This window comes from Corvus hawaiiensis, chromosome 1 (assembly GCF_020740725.1).
Source record: "Corvus hawaiiensis isolate bCorHaw1 chromosome 1, bCorHaw1.pri.cur, whole genome shotgun sequence".
Classification (NCBI taxonomy): Eukaryota; Metazoa; Chordata; class Aves; order Passeriformes; family Corvidae; genus Corvus; species Corvus hawaiiensis.
The window spans coordinates 60,709,028-60,726,426 of record NC_063213.1 but is presented as its reverse complement, the minus strand read 5'-3'; the positions used below and the strand labels follow the sequence as shown (position 1 = coordinate 60,726,426).

Genomic DNA, 17,399 nt, shown 5'->3' with positions numbered 1-17,399 from the left:
AATCATAGCAATTATCAGGAATGTTTCATTCTGTAAAGATACTCAAAGGTTTTAAGTGCTAAGAAATTAAAAGAAAACTTCAATTATTCTGATATTCTAATGTCTACAATCAAACCATTTCCTCCTAATCAAATTTATATGTATTACCTCAGATAAGACTGGACTTAGTAATCAAACTATAGATTTTCAAATAGTTTTAGCTAGAAAGCATTACATATAAAATCATACTTTTTTTTTTTAACAATCAAAGGGCTATACATCCAGTTAGTGCTCTTTGTAGGTATTCAGGAGTACATTCTGAATGACATAAAAATAAACCTGAAAATAAATCTAAATTGCAAACTGGAATTAAATCACCAAACAAGAAACATCATTCATACTATCATTTTATTTTTTTCCTTTATAATTTGCTTCCCTAAGAGCAAAACAAATCTTATTTTCACACATTAAAACAGATGAACATCAGAGCAAACAGCTTTAATACCAGATTTTAACCTCGTTTTGCATTCGTATTTTTTTTTAATGCACTACTTTTTGCTGATTTTAATTATTTTCTGAACACTTTGACTCGACACTCAATGTAGTCTTAAATGTAACTTTTGCTAACTGGCATTAATACACAACTTCATTCAACCAATCACTGTTTCCACATGTATTCAAAGTCTTTCCAACACTTACGACAACATATTTGCTGATACTTTAAAAATTTCATTAAGTTTTATTTAAATAAAATGGAAGCAAATTGAAATTTACAAAGCTTGAGATTTTATTAAAGAAAACTCGGTGTGCTTTAATTTCCGGAACAAGATTTAACAAAAACATTTTGTCATCAAAGGCCTACAGTCAGTTTGCAAAATGGTTCTGGTATCCAAACTCCATGTGGCTTTTAGGCATGCAGAAGTGCAGAACAGTGCTTCTGGAAAACCTGCCAAGCATTTAGATACGTTAGGTACCTGACTGCTGCTGGGACTTTGCTAGGAATTGGGTGTCCACTACCGGTTTTGATTTGTTTGGTTTTTTTAATCCTCATGTGGGGTTTTTTGGGGTGATTGGTGGTTAGGTTTATTTGATACCTAATGTCTCAATTAACACAGTGTCTTCAGATTTCTTTAGATTTAACTTAATTCCCTTCAAATTGAATTAACAGTTACTGGGTCCAATCTTTCACCACCTGTTTTTCAGATTTCAGGCAAAGAAATCTAACTCAAACACCATCAAAAGTCCTCTGCTCGTGCAAATAAGACCAAAAACAAAAATGAAGGCAAAATAATTTCTCTGCAACAGAATCTGAAAAGGTATGTGATAGTAGGTAAATAAAGGTCAAGATTAGCTTCACTCCGAAGTCTACAGATACAGCACCATGGTTTTGTTTATAAGTCTGGCTTCCCTTTTGATTTTGCATTCATTTAGAAAACAGCCCTCTCACTAAAAGGTGAGGAAGGCTCATGTATACAGAATTTAAAATTGTAACAGAATTTAAAATTGTAACAGAATACAGCAAGTCTACACATAACACTGGCTGCTGTGATTCCCAATTTAATTACCAATTTACCTTTGAAAAGGTATTCAAGTTCTTAATGACTATACCAGCACTTAGTAGCAATATTTTTATGCACTGTACAGAGATGTATCTTCAAGTAGAAGAATATCCTAGAACTACATACCACAGAAACTGAGACTGAAACAGATTTCTTTTAAGGCAGAAGTTCCATTGTGTATCAGATTAAAAGCCACCACAATATTAACTATAACTAATTCATTAGGCATGTTAAAATTTGCATTCATAACTATTAATTCTCGTGCTGGCTAGAACTCTACTAAAGTTCCAGGAAGTCCAGCTGGAGAGATACAGTTATCCTTTGAGGTTAAAGCTATGGCAGAGTAAAGTTAACCTAAACACTACTTTTAATTATTAAATAAAATGTGCTCATTTATGTTAGTAATTTATACAACTATTTAGAAAGAGGAAGTATGAAATATTGACAATGACAAAACAGATTTTAAAAAGCTATCATCGAAAAAGTTAGAATTCATATTCAGAGGAATTTCAATGCTTAAAAACAGATTCACATATGTTCATCCAGTTGAAGATTAGTGTATTAAAAAAAGTTAAGAAAATACTTTTGTGTTTCAGTTCAACTGTGCTTGATTCAAGCACAGCTTAGAGGTTGGCTGATATAAATTAAACATGGTCACTGCCTCAGCAGCCAAAAGTACAGAAAAATGTACATGTTCACAGGATAAATAGAAGTCTCTTCTTTTGGAGGAATTGAAAAAAAAAAAGCAAAAAAAAAAGCAAAAAAAAAGCTATCTCACTCCAATACGGGAGGTCATCCACTCCAAGCCTTGGCATAACCTGAAAGATAAGAGACGTTATAATTGGTACTAGCGGTATTCCAGCATCTTGAAGGTATTTTCTACCTGTTTTTATGTGTCAAAGCAGCTACTTAAAATAAATTAGATCATCTGGAAATGGGATTGAAAGCTGAACAGAGTAAATAGTGTTTTAAACTAAGTCTACTTATGCTTTAGCCACATGAAAATGGTCAAGCATTCTATTTCATTGAAGCTTGGCAGTACTGCAATTTTTTTTTCCTTGTAAACCTAAAAGACACTATTCTTAAATGGTTACTCATAAGTACATGGAAACAAAAACCTTTTTATTTTTCTACAGAATGCTAGACCTTTACACACTAATACTAAAAGATAAAGGGCAGGTTATCCAGACTGAATTGTTTCATGAAAAGACAGCAAATCAGAAATTCTAAAATCACATTACAAAATTAAAAGTATGCTTACATTGAATACTAAGACTGCATGGGATCTAATCTGCTTCCTAACTCAATCTGCATCTCCATTTAAAGTCTTCCATTTCAGAAGACAGACTTTCCTTTGATTTTGTAGGGATCTAGTTACCTAGTTTATACCTCTTTGAGCTTTACCTTCATACAGTAAATCAGGGTTTAGCTATCCAAGAATTGCTAGCTTCACTCACACGGGGCTGATCCCCCCAGATTCCTGTCAGAATTGCTACCACCAGGGGCGCAATGCGAATTGGCAACATCCAAATTAGTATGTTTTATGAATGAAAATCATGCAGTGATACCCACAGGGGCCACTGGAACATCTTGGAAGAGACAAGACTTTTTAATAGTAGACAAGGAAAGATGTAGCATCATAGGGCTCATTGTTTCAAGCAGATCAAAATGGAAGACTCAGGTCACTGATCTAACTCTGGGAATGTTTTTTCTAAGTTCATCTCACTACTGTCACAGTCTAAAGTATTCTAAATATTCACCCCTTTTTGGTTCACAATACAAAGAAGCAGCCTAGGATGGCCACTGTTTCTAAGCTAAACTTCGTATTTATTAATTATTACTTTCCTTCAAATGTCAACTTGGTTGAAGATCTTAATAAGTACATAAACTGTGTATTCAAAAGTGACTTTAGCAAAATTGGTAGCAGGAGAGTAGAGTTAACTCTTAGAACAAAACAATACAATCCAAAAACCTCATGAAAAAAACCCCCACTTTGTTCTAACATATTGCACCCCAAGGAAGTTAATGCCACCATTCACTCTACAAGATATCTCCATGACATTAGACTGTACTTCATGCTAGAAAGTGAGGTAGATGCTTTCCCTTCCCAAATACTCAGTTGGATTCGCTATTTTTGATGTCACAAGACCACATTATTGTAAAGGTTGTGTAACAGAGCCAAAAAAACCCTCTAAATATCACACATTACAAGACTGCCTTAAAAATCAAGATGAAAAATTAGTACACTTCACACCATACAAGCAAGTCATTGTCCAACTTTTTAAAAGGTATCCAAAAATGTTTTTTGGTCTTTACAGACTAAGGATCTAAGGCTAGCCCAGCATTCCATTTTAGTAATTGCTGGCATAAGGTATACATATTTCAAAATTAGCTATACTAGCCAGATACAAACAAAATGTTTAATATTGGTAACAATTTTGTTTTATGACAGATCTATATAACTTTTCATCAAAAACTATGTTTCAATGCTAATCAAAAAACCCAACCAACCAAATAAACCCCAGAACACCTCAACCTCCCAGCTTAGCAGCTTCCTGTAGTTTAGAATATAAAGGAAGAAAGAAGTAGCTTATTTCTTTAATACAGAAAGACACACAAGAGTAAGAGAGTAGTACAGAGAAAGACAGCTATGTCAACAGCTACATACTTAAATGGAGGGGTGGTGTTTGGTTTTTGATTTGGGGTTTTTAACAACAAATGGAAGAATTTCATATGAGTTTGGAGTCTGAGCTATGAGAAAAACCACAAGGTTCAATTAAGAAAATGAAAAATTTAAAATGTCCCTCTGACTGCAAAGTTCAGAAAATATGAACTTTCAGAAAATCCATGTTGGTGTCAGCAGGCTTCTAAATCAGTATTCTCATTTACCACCAATTGCCATACTAAGCAGTAAGCACTTACCCTTCTCCTGTCAAAGCACAGCAGGACTGAATGTGCCATGGGTGATCCTTTATGGAGCTGAGGGTGAGGTATGCAGATATCTCAGCAGCTGTCATGCAGCCCTTCACGTCCTGCTTGTTTGCAAAGATGAGAACCGCAGCCTTCCGTAAATCCTAGAAATGATTTACAGTACTCGTAATAGTTATTATACAGAACTAAAAGGCTATTGTGCTAACTTCATTTCTTAAAAGAACTGTATCCAAGCTCATCTACAATTACACAGGAGCATGGAGTTTTAACTGACTTACTGCACTAAATACTCATTGCAGTAAGACTGAAAAAACTAATTTATTCAGAAGTGTTCACCACCACAGAGAATCAAACTGTAATGTATTATATGAGTATCCTTTTGGTGTTGACCACATGTTCATACGTAACTAATGAAAGTCTTGTCAAAATACATTTTATAATGCTCTAAGCCAGTGGAATTATTTCTGGTTAAACATTCAAAGTCTTCCAATAAATACTATTCAAATGGAAAAGCCTGCTAGATATCACTCCCTTGAAATTGCTTTCAACTTCGTTAAAGAAGTTCTGTATTGATTAAAGCAGTAATAATTTAAGAAAGTTTTCTGAATTCTTATAAGTTTAATCCTAGTGTTCCAAAAAGGGAGCTCTAATAATGCTGCATCAGCTTTAATAACTAATTAAAATTGTTTTGTTTCAGTATGGACTGTAGCATTCCAAACAGCAATGAGATGAACTGGAATGTATGGCTTTAAAAGTGCAGAAGGGTAAACAAATGTAATACTCAGGAAGCTGACAGTTGCAACTAAAAGTGTTCAATACATTTCAGTGCATATTAAATTTTGAGAATGTTTTTCTACCAAGAGAAAAAACAACCCAAAACAAAAAGGTTTATGATCTACAGCTGAAAATTCACCCTTAAAAGTAGTCCAGTCTAGGCCTACCAACTGTTTTCAAGAGATGGTAAATCACAATTACCTAAGAGTTTCAGACTGGAAACTAAAAAACTACATGGGAAAACTTCACCACAATAAGTAATTTTTCCACCTTTTTTGGTAGTGAATTTACTCCTTACTATTAGACCCAAACTACAATTAATAATAAACTGTAAATCAAAAACTCACTTATGTGAAACACAACAAGTCTCTCAGAGAAATGAACTTAACAGTATTACTTGCATTGTAATAAATCCTTTTCTTTCAAAAATGAGGGAGAATATTTAGATTTAAAACAACTTTAATTCAGCTTCAGAGTGATCACAAAAGGTTTTAACATACTTTACACCTAAGCCAATGTACAAGTTAATTTAGGATGTTTGAGTGAGTTGGCCCAATTCTGAACAGTCGCCAGGACAACATATAATAAAAACAGAACCAAATAATTCTGAATGAAAATGAACTGAAATTAATTTACCCATAGTATGATATATGCTCCTTAATTTTAAGGAACAGGATTAAAAAAAAAAATGTTTCTTTAAATTCTAGCCATTTAACTGAAACAGTCAGTGAAGTAATAGCCGGTTACATTAATATGAAGCGTAAGATATTCCAGAAGTTCAGCATTTGCAACCTAAAGACTGATTTGATTCCAATCAAGCAAGTCCTATTAGAAGAGTACTTCATAATAATTTTTCTGCTTATTTACAACTTACATGGTTTTAAAATGTGATCAACAGGCATACACATTCTCAGAATTTTTTTTCTGATAGTATTATTTTTGTTAACATAGGAAGCATGAAATGTTATTTGACTGTTCTCAACAAAACTAGTATCCCAACTCCCCACCATACCTCATGAGCCAGCATTCTATAAAGTTCTTCTTTTGTTATAGAAAGTCGCTCTCTATCAATGCTGTCAACAACCAGAATGATGAACTAGAGAAAAACAACAATAGTATAGTATGTAAATATAAACTACAAATTACAGAAAGCACATTTTCAAGAGACCACTACCCCAAGTCTTCCTACAGAAGAGACATACACTTTCAGAGGACAGTAGAAAAGAGAAAGTGACAAAAGGAGAAAAGAGAGACAGTAACAAAGAAGGAGAATTAGAAATCATTGCTATAATTCTCCAACATATGCTCCAAATCACTTGGCCTTATAAAATTAAAGGGATTCATTCGCCATTGAAAATGACCACAAAGTATGAAAAACTTTGTCAATTTAATGCTGCTGTGACTTTGAGATGCCCAGCAGATGAGGAGGAACAGTAATGGAATTATTCATGAGGGAGGCTAGGATTAGCACAGTAAACAAATCTCTTTCTTCCTCAACTGTTTCCAGCAGGCAAAGCTTCTAAGTAAAGATCCTCTTTCCAAGTACTAGAAGGCACTGGATTTCAAACACTTACTAGATAGAATATGAAGAACATCCCAAAAGTATCAGGAAAAGAATATATACATCACTCCAAATTCCAAAACCAAAGATATTCAAGGGGTACATGCCAAGAACTTATTGCAGAAGTCTCTTTATCCTCATATGTGTCTTAGATGTAGCTGTACTTTTCCAGATAAAATAAAAAATTAGTCTAAAATACTAGAGATGATGGTTGAGATATCATCACCAGGCTTACAGTAGATCTAGGACGGATCACTGATCTCACCTCTCTTCAAGAGGAGTATAAGAAAAGATATAGAAAAAGGAAAAGATAAAACAGGTAATGTTATATTTCTATACTTCTATAATGAGTGTCTAGAAGAGGTCTCTGCTTTCAGTAGAAATGGTAAAAAATGAAGTCTATAATATCTTACATCAAGGTAGGTGTCTCAAAAAGAGTCCTCAGAGGTTATATGTGCCTTTTTGTATTGATAACCTCTTGGCCTCAATAAGACTGTCATAAAAAACAAACCCCAAAAGTAAACCAGTGCTGAATTCTACTCCAACCTTTTCAGCAACAGCAGCTGTGCCAGTACCTCAAAAACAGGGCACAGCAAGACTTTCCTTCCTCCTTTGGATAAAAGCTACGAGCTGATGAGCTTTTAAAATACTGCTGCCTAGGCCTAGAGAAAGTCTCATTCCTTGTCCTTAATTATCATTATTTCAAAACCATTTCACACTGGATGTACAAAAGTCCAGTTGACCACTACAAATCATCACAAAATTTGCAAATTACATTGCAAAATTTTCTCTTTAAACTACTTAAAAAAAGCAAGTAAAAAATCTGATCTAAAATGTATTTTTCTATCATTTTATTGCCTAGGAAAAAAGTCTTAATTTCACAGGTTATAGCATAGATCAAATAGCATTACTGTAAAGTATACGGAAAAAATACTTCAAACGTTACCAGAAAAATGGCTGCATACCAGAGATACCCCACACTTTCTGAGTTTATTCTTCCTCAATAAAATTTAAAATCAATACAGCTGCCATCTTTACAGAAGTCTACCAATATTCCTAATAAATGAATATAATTTCAAACAAACTTATTCAATTTGCAGATTTCAAAACATTGTCTCATACCTCTGTGTTTGAATAATAGGTATTCCACGACGACCGTAATGATTCTTGCCCTCCAATATCCCACATTAAGAAATGAGTGTTTTTCACCACTATTTCTTCTACATTGCTTCCTATGGTTGGAGAAGTATGAACCACTTCATTCATTAAGCTAAAGGAAGCAATATCATACCATAAGGACCAATCAGCAAAATCTACAAGGCATGTTACAGCTGAATTATAACAATTTTTTTGTAGAAAAAGTAAATATGTGTAACTGATTAAAAAATATTAAAAATTTAGGCATATTTTAAAAAAGCTATATATTTGAACTTTAGAAAGGAGTCATGCTTAAAGAAATCAGCAATGAAAAATAAGCACATAAAAGGCATAACAAATGGATAAGCATCTGTGTTTTAGGAGGACTGTCTTTTTAAAGGACATTAACAGACACTTAAAACACAGTTGTTTTAAAGTAGGAGCTACCATTCTCAAGATCCCAAATATAACCCCCAAATATAAATATAAATATAAATTGGAATATAATATTATCAAAGCACTCTACTTAGTCACTCAATATTAAATCCCAAAAGACTGTTTGGTTACAAAGCCAAAAAAAAATTTCTGAATTTTCTGAAAATTTCTCAGTTTCACCTTTAAGCTTGCTCAAAAATGCTTATGAATAAAAAGTCTTTTTGGAAAGCATACTATGCTGCTTTGATATCCAGATATATGGATATTAATTTAGTTACACCTTCCTCCTTTTCCACAGTTACAATAGTAATTATGGTCCTAACAACAGTCTTGAATTTATCATGGCTATTTCTGTAATGCTGCCAAGATTTGGGTGCAATGATGCTATTGAAAATGAGAAAGCTAGGACCCGGGCAAGAGGAAATATTATTTTTAGGAATTCTCTATCACAAGTTTTAGACACTGGAATTGAGAAACATTTGGAAACATTTTTGGATTTTTGCAGAGCAGCTAGAATTTCCATTAGTTTAAAAATCTTTCCTGCAGTTACTGGCAACAAGATTATTTCTATGCTTACAAATTGAGACAGGCTTTCATGGCAAAAAAATTAAAGTTCACTTTGTGCTTGAATGTACAATTTTGTTATTCAATTTACAGTGCAGTTTTAAAGCACAGCAGTTTCTTCACTTATCCTTTAAATATTTACTCTGCCTAGAACAACTAATACCATTAATGTATGAAGTGTGATTTGGAACTTTAGAGATTCCACAAGGTTACAAAGCTGAATTTTCCATGATTAAACAGTGACAAAATACAAACAGAAAAACAATTAGCTCATATACTTACAACTGGTAAAGAATAGTAGTCTTTCCAGCATTATCAAGTCCCACTATGATTACTTTGTGCTCTGCATACACAAAAAAATTTTAAAAAAGACAATAAATTAGTGGAAACAGCAATAATTGTAATTCTGGTTAATCACTCTCCCTTACTGAAGAAAGCAACTGCTTGTTTCTCTTATTTCAGTATGTTACACAGATTAGTGGTATCTTCAGGACAGAAAAAAAGCCAAACAAAACCACAAAGCCTCATCTTCTCTTGAGACTAGTTTCAGAAAAGTCAGCACTGGAAATCTAATTACTTCATTTACAACATCTAGTTTTAGAAAGAAAAGTACAATGAAAAAATATAATTCATAACAATGAACACCAACAAACATCCAAAGACCGCAAAGATATTACCCTAACATTCAAGGCTCAATAATAACCATTTGTTAAGGTACCATCATCATCCACACAGTAAAACCTGAGAGGAAACTGTATTTTGAATAGGCCACAAATTCTAACTTTGCAACTTCTGAGCTGAAAAGTCACAGAATGATGGAATAGTCAAGGCTGGAAAACACTTCTGGAGGCCATCTGGTTGAACCTCTTTGCTCAACCAGGCCCATACAGCCAGTGGCCTAGGACCATGTCCAGCTGGGTTTTTAGTATTTCCAAGATGGAAACTTCACAGCCTTCCTGGACAGCTTGGGTCATTGTTCAGCCACCCTCACAGTGAAAAAGTGTTTCCTGATGTTCAGAAGGAACTTCCGTGTTTCAGTTCATGCCCATTGCCCAGTCCTGTCATTTGCACCACTAAGACAAGTCTGGCTCTGCCCTCTTTGCACCTCTTTTTCTCATATGTGAGATGCTCCAGTCCCTTAATCACCCTTGCAGCCCATGACTGAACTCTCCCCAGTACGTCCACGACTCTCTTGTACTGAAGAGACCAGAACTGGACACAGTACTCCAGGTGAGGCCCCATCAGTGCTGAGTATAAAGGAAAGATCACAGCCCCCAACCTGCAGTAAATTCTAGCATACAGAATAGTGATCTTGCAATTGCTGCAATGTTATTTTTTTCCAGGCACAGAGGAAGCAAAACAGAAAACAAACAAACAAAACCAGCAAAATAGTCCTCCAGAATTTATATGCTTTTCTGTAAATAATCCCTCTTAGAATTTCAAATCCAGTAGCACAACCACTTAGGATGGTGGTTCTTTTGCTACATGTGTGAAGTTACAACATACTGATCCAATTACTGACAAAGAAAGCAAATCAGTTCAGAGGGAAGAATCTGCAAATGGATACATAAAAATTCTGTGAACAAGCTCACTTTTAAAGAGATAATATTTACAATTCTAGGGCCCTTATTCCAAAGCAAAACATGGTTCACAGTTTAAAGACTTCCTACAAAATACCACATTTGATGTACAGAATCCAATAAGTTACTAGAGCAAAAGATCTATCATAAATATCAAATTGGTGGGTATTTTTCCCCCACAAGTGGGTGGTTTAAGGAAGAATTGAAATGATTTGGTTTAAAATCTATTTATTTATAGTAACCTACATCTTTTTATACAAAATATTACTGTAATAAAACATTCTCTTGTATGGAACTTTTATAAGTTTTGCTATGCAATAGAGTTATAACAGATGATAAAATCTGTTTCTTTGTGCCAGTTCTCCTACTACTGCATCGTGTCAATACATTCTAAGGAAAGAACATTTCCTGGCTGTAAATACAGGAGTACTTCTAGCCCCATTAACAGCAGCATCAGTAATTAATGACCTTTCCCAATACATAAATAGTATGAAATCCTCTATTTTCAATGCTAATAAATCATGCCTAGCTTGGCTGTCCATCTCTTCTTCAAATTTAGTTAAATTTAAACAGCTTTCAAAGGTCAAACAGAAATACCCTTCTGTTGTTTTCAAACCAGACATGTCAACTATAGCCAGGAAGAAGATGATTCTACTTTTGCAGCATTCTGTTTGAGTTATTTTCAAGAAAGAAAAGAAATTCCAGTCAGGAATTACTCTGCCCTGTCATCTTCTTATCAGAATACATCATCTTAGGCATGAATGACTGAGAGTGTTGGATGATACAACATCATACTGCTTGAAGTAATGAAGAAAAAACCTCCATTGAGATGACTGCTTTTAAAAGCCACTGAAGTGTGAATCAGCACTAACTCGAAAAAAAGGCACAGCTTATCTGTGTTACTTCATAGTCAAATGGTGTTTCATACAGTGATTGAATAAGCACAAACAATAAACAGTCACACAAGTGTTAATTAATGATGATCTTGTCATGAAAATAGTAAGGTGAAATCATGGGTATCTCATACAAGTAGCAGATTCCAGAACTATAGTAATGGAAAACTCATCACTTACAAATATATTCGAAAGTTGAATTTCTGTCTAGTTTGATGAAAATACAGAAAATTTACACATATATGTGCATTAGAGGAAAAACATGTGAGCTTAAAAACTACCAAACTAAGACACAACAGAATTTTAGCAAGACAATTACTTGTTTACAAGCGCAGCTAGTAGAAGAGAGATGTCACATTTAGGAAGAAGGACAGTTACGGGGTAAACCATAGGCAGTGATTTATTTGGGTTCTGTACTTACAGACTAACCAAAGTTTCTCCCTTTCACTGGCTGGTATTCAAACTCAGTTTAGGTTGTATTCATGAATATCTTCCCAGTCCACCATGTTCTTGGCAAAAGAAGAAGAAAATCCATAACAAAGTTAAGAGAGCAGAAGAGAAGAGTCTTTATTAATCAGGCAGGAATGGGGAGGGAAAGTAGAAAAAGTAGGCATATGGAGGGAAAAAAAGAAAAGACAGTATTAGACTACTCCTTAAAAGAATCCAATGACTTTTTGGTTTTATCAACCATTTCTAGCACACTGTTTAAAAAAAATAGTATGTAATACTGTTAAAAAAAATCCCTGGCAGTTTAGTATTACAAAAACACAGGACAGTGAAGATTATCTTCTTGCAGATGTTAGAAGAAAAACATAATATGCTCTTTTCTTTCCTTACTCATCTATATTTCTCTGTTGTAAAACAGCCCAAAACTGAAGATTCATTTCTCCCAACATGCCTTTTCCTCTATTTTGCAAAAGGTAAAAATAAAAATGAAAAAAATTCTAAATACTTTAATGATGAGTCTTCTAACATATTTGGAGAAAATGACTACTGGAATGGGTACCAATACTTTCCAGGCTGTGAAACAAAACTTATCTGGTTCCAAAGAGCAACAATCTTGGAGGCCTCAGAGTTGAAGACAGAATGCTGAAAGTCATAATTATGAAGACATAATTCTGAAGGTCGAAGAGGTTTCAATACAAAGACTCATTTTGTACACTAAGAGCTACCTTAGAATCTTCTCTGAAGCACAAAATAACTGCTAAAATACATCTTGTATCTCCAGACCTCCAGAGCAACCTGTAAGACTCTGAATAATTACTGTTCCAAATATAAGTAAACCCCAGATTTGTATGCTTCTTAAAGAATTCTATCAGACACATACAAAAAAATAAGGTATTGACAAATGTCAGTTACCTTTATCAGGGTTGCTGACATTCACTTCCATTTTTTAACCCATAGTTTTATTAAGAGCAGTCTTGATAACACTGATGGAATGATAAATCAAGCAAGTTTTATGCAGACATATGTTAACACAGGCACTAACTTAATTGCTCCACCATCTATTCACACTACTACATGTTGCTTAGAAGAATGTGCCACTTGACTACTGAATCATAGCTTCAGCAGGTCATTTGTGAACTCTTGATTTTTTTTTAACTTCTAAAAGTAAGTTACTAATAAAAGTAAGTTCAATCTGAACTTAGATCACTAAGGTCACCAGGTCATGCTTCAGGGCATGATATTTTAAATGAAAACAATACTCGGGCAATATTTTTGGTCAATTAAAAAAAAAAGAAAAGGAAAAATTATCAGGAATCCATTAGAAAGTCACATAGAAAAATGACAAAAGTCTATTTTAAAGGCCATTGTTTCTCTTACAAGTAAACGTATCTCTATTTCAGTTCACACCATTCAATTACTATTTGATTATGAGACAATATATATTGAGAGCTGAAAGACTTAGGCACACCTCATCCCCCACGCTCTACTTGATAGAACACAGATGGAACTTTTCAAATCTTTGCTTTGTTTTTTGTTTTTCCTTTTGCCAGTAATCAAGTGCTGCAGACTATCACACAACTAGCCATGAGAACTGATACCATGCTCCTCACATAGTGGAACCTACTTGCACCTTTGGAATACTCCTTCTATATAGCCAAAACCAATGTGTAAGTTAACATCTTAGTCTGCTCAACAAGCAGCTTCACAGGACAGCCTGTGAATTCTCTAAGGAGTTGTCAAGATTTGATGTAACTAGAAGAGCAACCAAAATCAACTCAGAAATTACTATGCTTTATTATTAGTAACAATATTATTTAGCGAAAATAGGTGTATAGTTGGAGAATAATTTTCCATTAGGTCAAAAGTTTATGTTTGTAGCAAATTTTCTAGAATGAAATTTCAAATTTGGCCATGAAAAAAAGCTCACTTTCTTTTCTGTGGTTACCACAAGAAGAGGTAAAAAAAAAAAAAAAACCACCAAAAACCAAACCCAAAACCAAAGCAAAAACCAAACAAAAGATAACTCCAGCACTAAACCAAGATCAGGACACACCCTAAGAGCTTCTTATTGGGATAAAAGCCAAAAATTAAATATTTCATGGTATTATCTCATCTATTTTAACTGTGAGACTAATTTTTCATTAATGCATACGAATGCACTAGGTTTGCATGGTGAGATTTTGATAGTGAAGAGGGCTACACAGTGCTTTCTGTGAGAAACTCCTAGAAGCTTCTCCTACATTTATGTAGCCAATGCCAGGCAAGGCCATCAGCAACAGGTGTAATGCCTGTGGGATAACACATTTAAGACAGGAAAAGAGAGAAAAGAGGAGTGAGAATATATGAGTAAAAACAACTCTGCTGACTTCAAGGTCAGTGCACAAGGAGGGAAAGGAGGTTCTGCAGGTGTCAGAGATCCACCTGCAGCCCATGGTGAGGGCCACATCGAGGCAGCTGTGGCCCTGCAGCCATTGAGGTCCATGGAGGAGCAGAGATCCACCTGCACCCCATGGAGGACCCCATGCCAAAGCAGGTGGATGTCAAAGGTGGCTGTGACCCCACTGGACACTCAGGTTGGAGCAGGCTCCTGGCAAGAACCTGCGGACCCATGGAGAAGAGTCCACTCTGGAACAGGTTTGCTGGCAGGCTTGTGACCTCGTGGGGGATCCCTGCTGGAGCAGCCTGTCCCTGAAGGACTGTGCCTCATGAAAAGGACCCATGCTGGAACAGTTAGTGAAGAATTGCAGACCTTGGGAAGAACACATACTGGAGAAGCCCATGAAGGACTGTGTCCCATGGGAGGGATCCCACACTGGAATAGGGGATGGAGTCCACCCCCATGAGGAGGAAAGAGTGGCAGACAAGTGATGAACTGACCACAGCCCCAATTCCCTGTTCCCCTCCTGCAGGGAGGAGGTAGAGAACTAAAAATAAAGTTAACCCTGGGAAAAGAGAGGGAGGAGTCGGGGGGAGATGTTTAGAAGATTTGGTTTTATTTCTCATTAACCTGTTCTGATTTGACTGGGAATGAATTATATTACTTTCACAAATTAAGTCTGTTTTGCCCATGATGGTAACTGGTGAGTGATCTCTCCCTATCCTTATTTCAACCCAGAAGCCTTTTGCTGTATTTTCTCTCCCCCTGTTCAGCTGAGGAGGGGAGTCACGGAGCTGCTTTGGTGGGCATCTGGCATCCAGCCAAGGTAATTCACAATGAAGAATAACTTTTCTTCCAGGAAATAATATACAATACCAAACACAATGTGTTTTCCTGAAGATAAATATTGACATCATAAGCTACTATACAGGCAAATACTAAAAGCCACCAGTTATCTCCTGATCAGTTTTCTGCTTATAGGTCTCTTTGGAGTCTTAGGAACACTTCATGGAAGGAAAGGAGTTGCAGATTGCACTATTTGATGAAAACAAAAAAAAGTACTTACTATTTTTCTGGAGAATAGGGGAAACATTGAATCTTACCAAATAGGTTTGACCGTTCAGGAAAATAAGAAATTAGCAACAAATTCAGAAGACTTTGTTAGAAGACTTCAGGAATGATGTGATAGGATGGTGTATGCATGAGAAAAATAAATGATCTGGGATTGGGTCCAAATCCCATCCTATGAAAGACAATTTGATACACAGATGTCAACGTGCACACACACTGAGGCTTTGCTCTGGTATCTACAGAACTAGAATGGCTTATGAGCAACCACAGGAACAAAATTATGGAAGTACACCAGGTGTATCTGCCTCCAAAAACTTGCAACAGAGTGTTGCACAAAAAAGTCTTATGTGCATCAAGAACTTTAAAGTGGAAATGAGGTACACATTTGGAAACTTGATGAGAGAACAATTAACAGTAACATCATTTTGCCTGCTCCAAGCTCAGGGCCTCAAGGAAAAAGAATATAAACTAAAAATTCCTTAACTATTTAATTTCCTAACCAGACATGGCTAGGTAAACAAAAAAAAAAAAAAAATTAGAACAAATTAACAGAAAACATAATTTTCTATTTTTATGATAACCATCTGAGGTAAAAGTGGTGGCAGATGCAAATTCTGAACTCTGGATTAGAACATGAGCCATCATTGGGGGGCTAGATGAACTGGGCAGGAGAGCATGGAAAGCGATACTATCCCCTTACGACCTTTTTATTTTTGTCTGGAGAAGTGATTTTCTTGGGTCACTAACTGTATTTAACTAGCATCATTGCCAAAACACAAACAGAATTTTTACCTCGAAGGCCCCTACATGTTTGGCGTTCTTCTTTTCCTTTTAATTAAAGACTAAAATAACATGATTTTAATAACAGATCCCGACTTAAAAAGCAGGATCGGCGAAGTCAAAAAGGACCGTCATCGTCTATCAAAGCTTCAGCAGTCCGGGCCGCCGTGGATGCCGGGCGCGCACCGCCTGAAGGGCTGCCCGGGGCAGACGACGCGTTTAACGCGGCCGGGGAGGAGGGGGAAAGGAGGGACCACCTCGGGACCTGAAACAAAGCGACCCCAAGCATGAGGCGCCGCGGGTCCAGCGCTCACGGCGCGGCACAAAGCAAAGCTCAACTTTTGGCTAGGCGGGCCTTCAGGGGAAGCCCGGCGAGCGGCACCGGCACCGGCACCGGCCCCGAGCCCCCGCGGCCCCCGCAGCCCCCGGGCTCCACTCGCCGCCCGCCCCGTCGCCGGCTCGGGCCCGAGCGCCCACCTTGGCTACCGAAGAGGCTCCACAGCTTGGCGAAGATTAGGCCCATGCCTGGCCTCGGCTTCCCGCCGAGTGCCCGGGGCACCCCGAGCTCACTCAGTCGGCGGCAACGGCAGCAACAGCAGCGACTCCCTCAGCGGAGGCTCCCGCAGCGGCCCCGCGGCAGCGCCGAGCGGGCGGGCACAGCGAGGGGGCGGGCACGCGGCGCCGCCCCGCCCCGCCAACGGCCCGCGCGCGTCACTGCGGTGTCACGGCGGGGGCGGCGGGCGCGGCAGCGTGGCTGCGCCGACAGTGGCGAGGAGGCAGCAGGGCTGCTGGAAAGCCGAGGCGTCTGGGATCGGGAGGACGGAGCCGCCCCGCAAGGGACGAATGCCGCGAGGAGAGCTTGGCCCCCGCCGCGGTGGCCGGTGCCGGGGTGGGAGGCGCTGGCAGAGCGCCAGTCCCGTCCCTGTGTCCTTCAGCCCGGCGGTGCTATGGCCGGTCCACGGCCTCTGCTGTTGGGAAGAGTTGAGGATTTCAGGGCAGGCAGTGCTCTCGTGTACATTTAAAGTTGTGAAAGCAGCGGACTCCCTTTCAGGGCTGCGCTACAGGTTTCTGTACTGAGCTCTTGCGTGGGTACCTACCCGCGCTTCCTCAGCAGCACTTTGGGCAGGGTCAATGAGCGAGCACGAGCTCAGCTCCGCCCTAGCGAGCGATCCGGCGGGCACTTGGGTGCAGAAACGGTGCAAGTACAAAACCTGTTTAATCCACTCGGCAGAATTTCAGAAAACAAAACCAAACCAAAACAAAAAACCAAAACCAAACACCGAAACAAACAAAAAAAAACCCCCCAAAAAA

The 17,399-nt window shown here is 37.4% G+C and overlaps 1 protein-coding gene across 4 annotated transcripts; it reads right to left on the bottom strand.

The window, feature by feature from the left end:
* Positions 1-370: 370 nt before the first annotated feature.
* Positions 371-16,756, bottom strand: LOC125327699 (ADP-ribosylation factor-like protein 5B). 4 transcript variants are annotated; one of them, XM_048307496.1, is made up of 7 exons: positions 16,566-16,754; positions 11,835-11,922; positions 9,223-9,283; positions 7,927-8,074; positions 6,256-6,339; positions 4,461-4,612; positions 371-2,356 (listed from the first exon to the last, which is right to left on the bottom strand). In XM_048307496.1, exons 4-7 carry the CDS (start codon positions 8,068-8,070, stop codon positions 2,308-2,310), a joined length of 429 nt encoding a protein of 142 aa, XP_048163453.1. In that variant the 5' UTR covers positions 8,071-8,074; positions 9,223-9,283; positions 11,835-11,922; positions 16,566-16,754; the 3' UTR covers positions 371-2,307. The 4 variants fall into 4 exon arrangements, with proteins under 4 accessions (XP_048163453.1, XP_048163472.1, XP_048163445.1 ...); XM_048307515.1 differs by lacking the exon at positions 16,566-16,754 and adding an exon at positions 16,101-16,236; XM_048307488.1 differs by lacking the exon at positions 11,835-11,922 and having other exon boundaries at positions 16,566-16,756.
* Between the last annotated feature and the right edge of the window lie 643 nt (positions 16,757-17,399).

Excerpts from the sequence above, each read along its gene's own strand:
- LOC125327699 (XM_048307488.1), bottom strand. The coding sequence starts at position 16,611 with ATGGGCCTAATCTTCGCCAAGCTGTGGAGCCTCTTCGGTAGCCAAG. Across the intron at positions 6,340-7,926 it reads CCTATTATTCAAACACAGAG|TTCATCATTCTGGTTGTTGA; the intron begins GTATGAGACAAT and ends GTTTTTCTCTAG. Across the intron at positions 2,357-4,460 it reads TGTGCTTTGACAGGAGAAGG|GTTATGCCAAGGCTTGGAGT; the intron begins GTAAGTGCTTAC and ends CTTATCTTTCAG.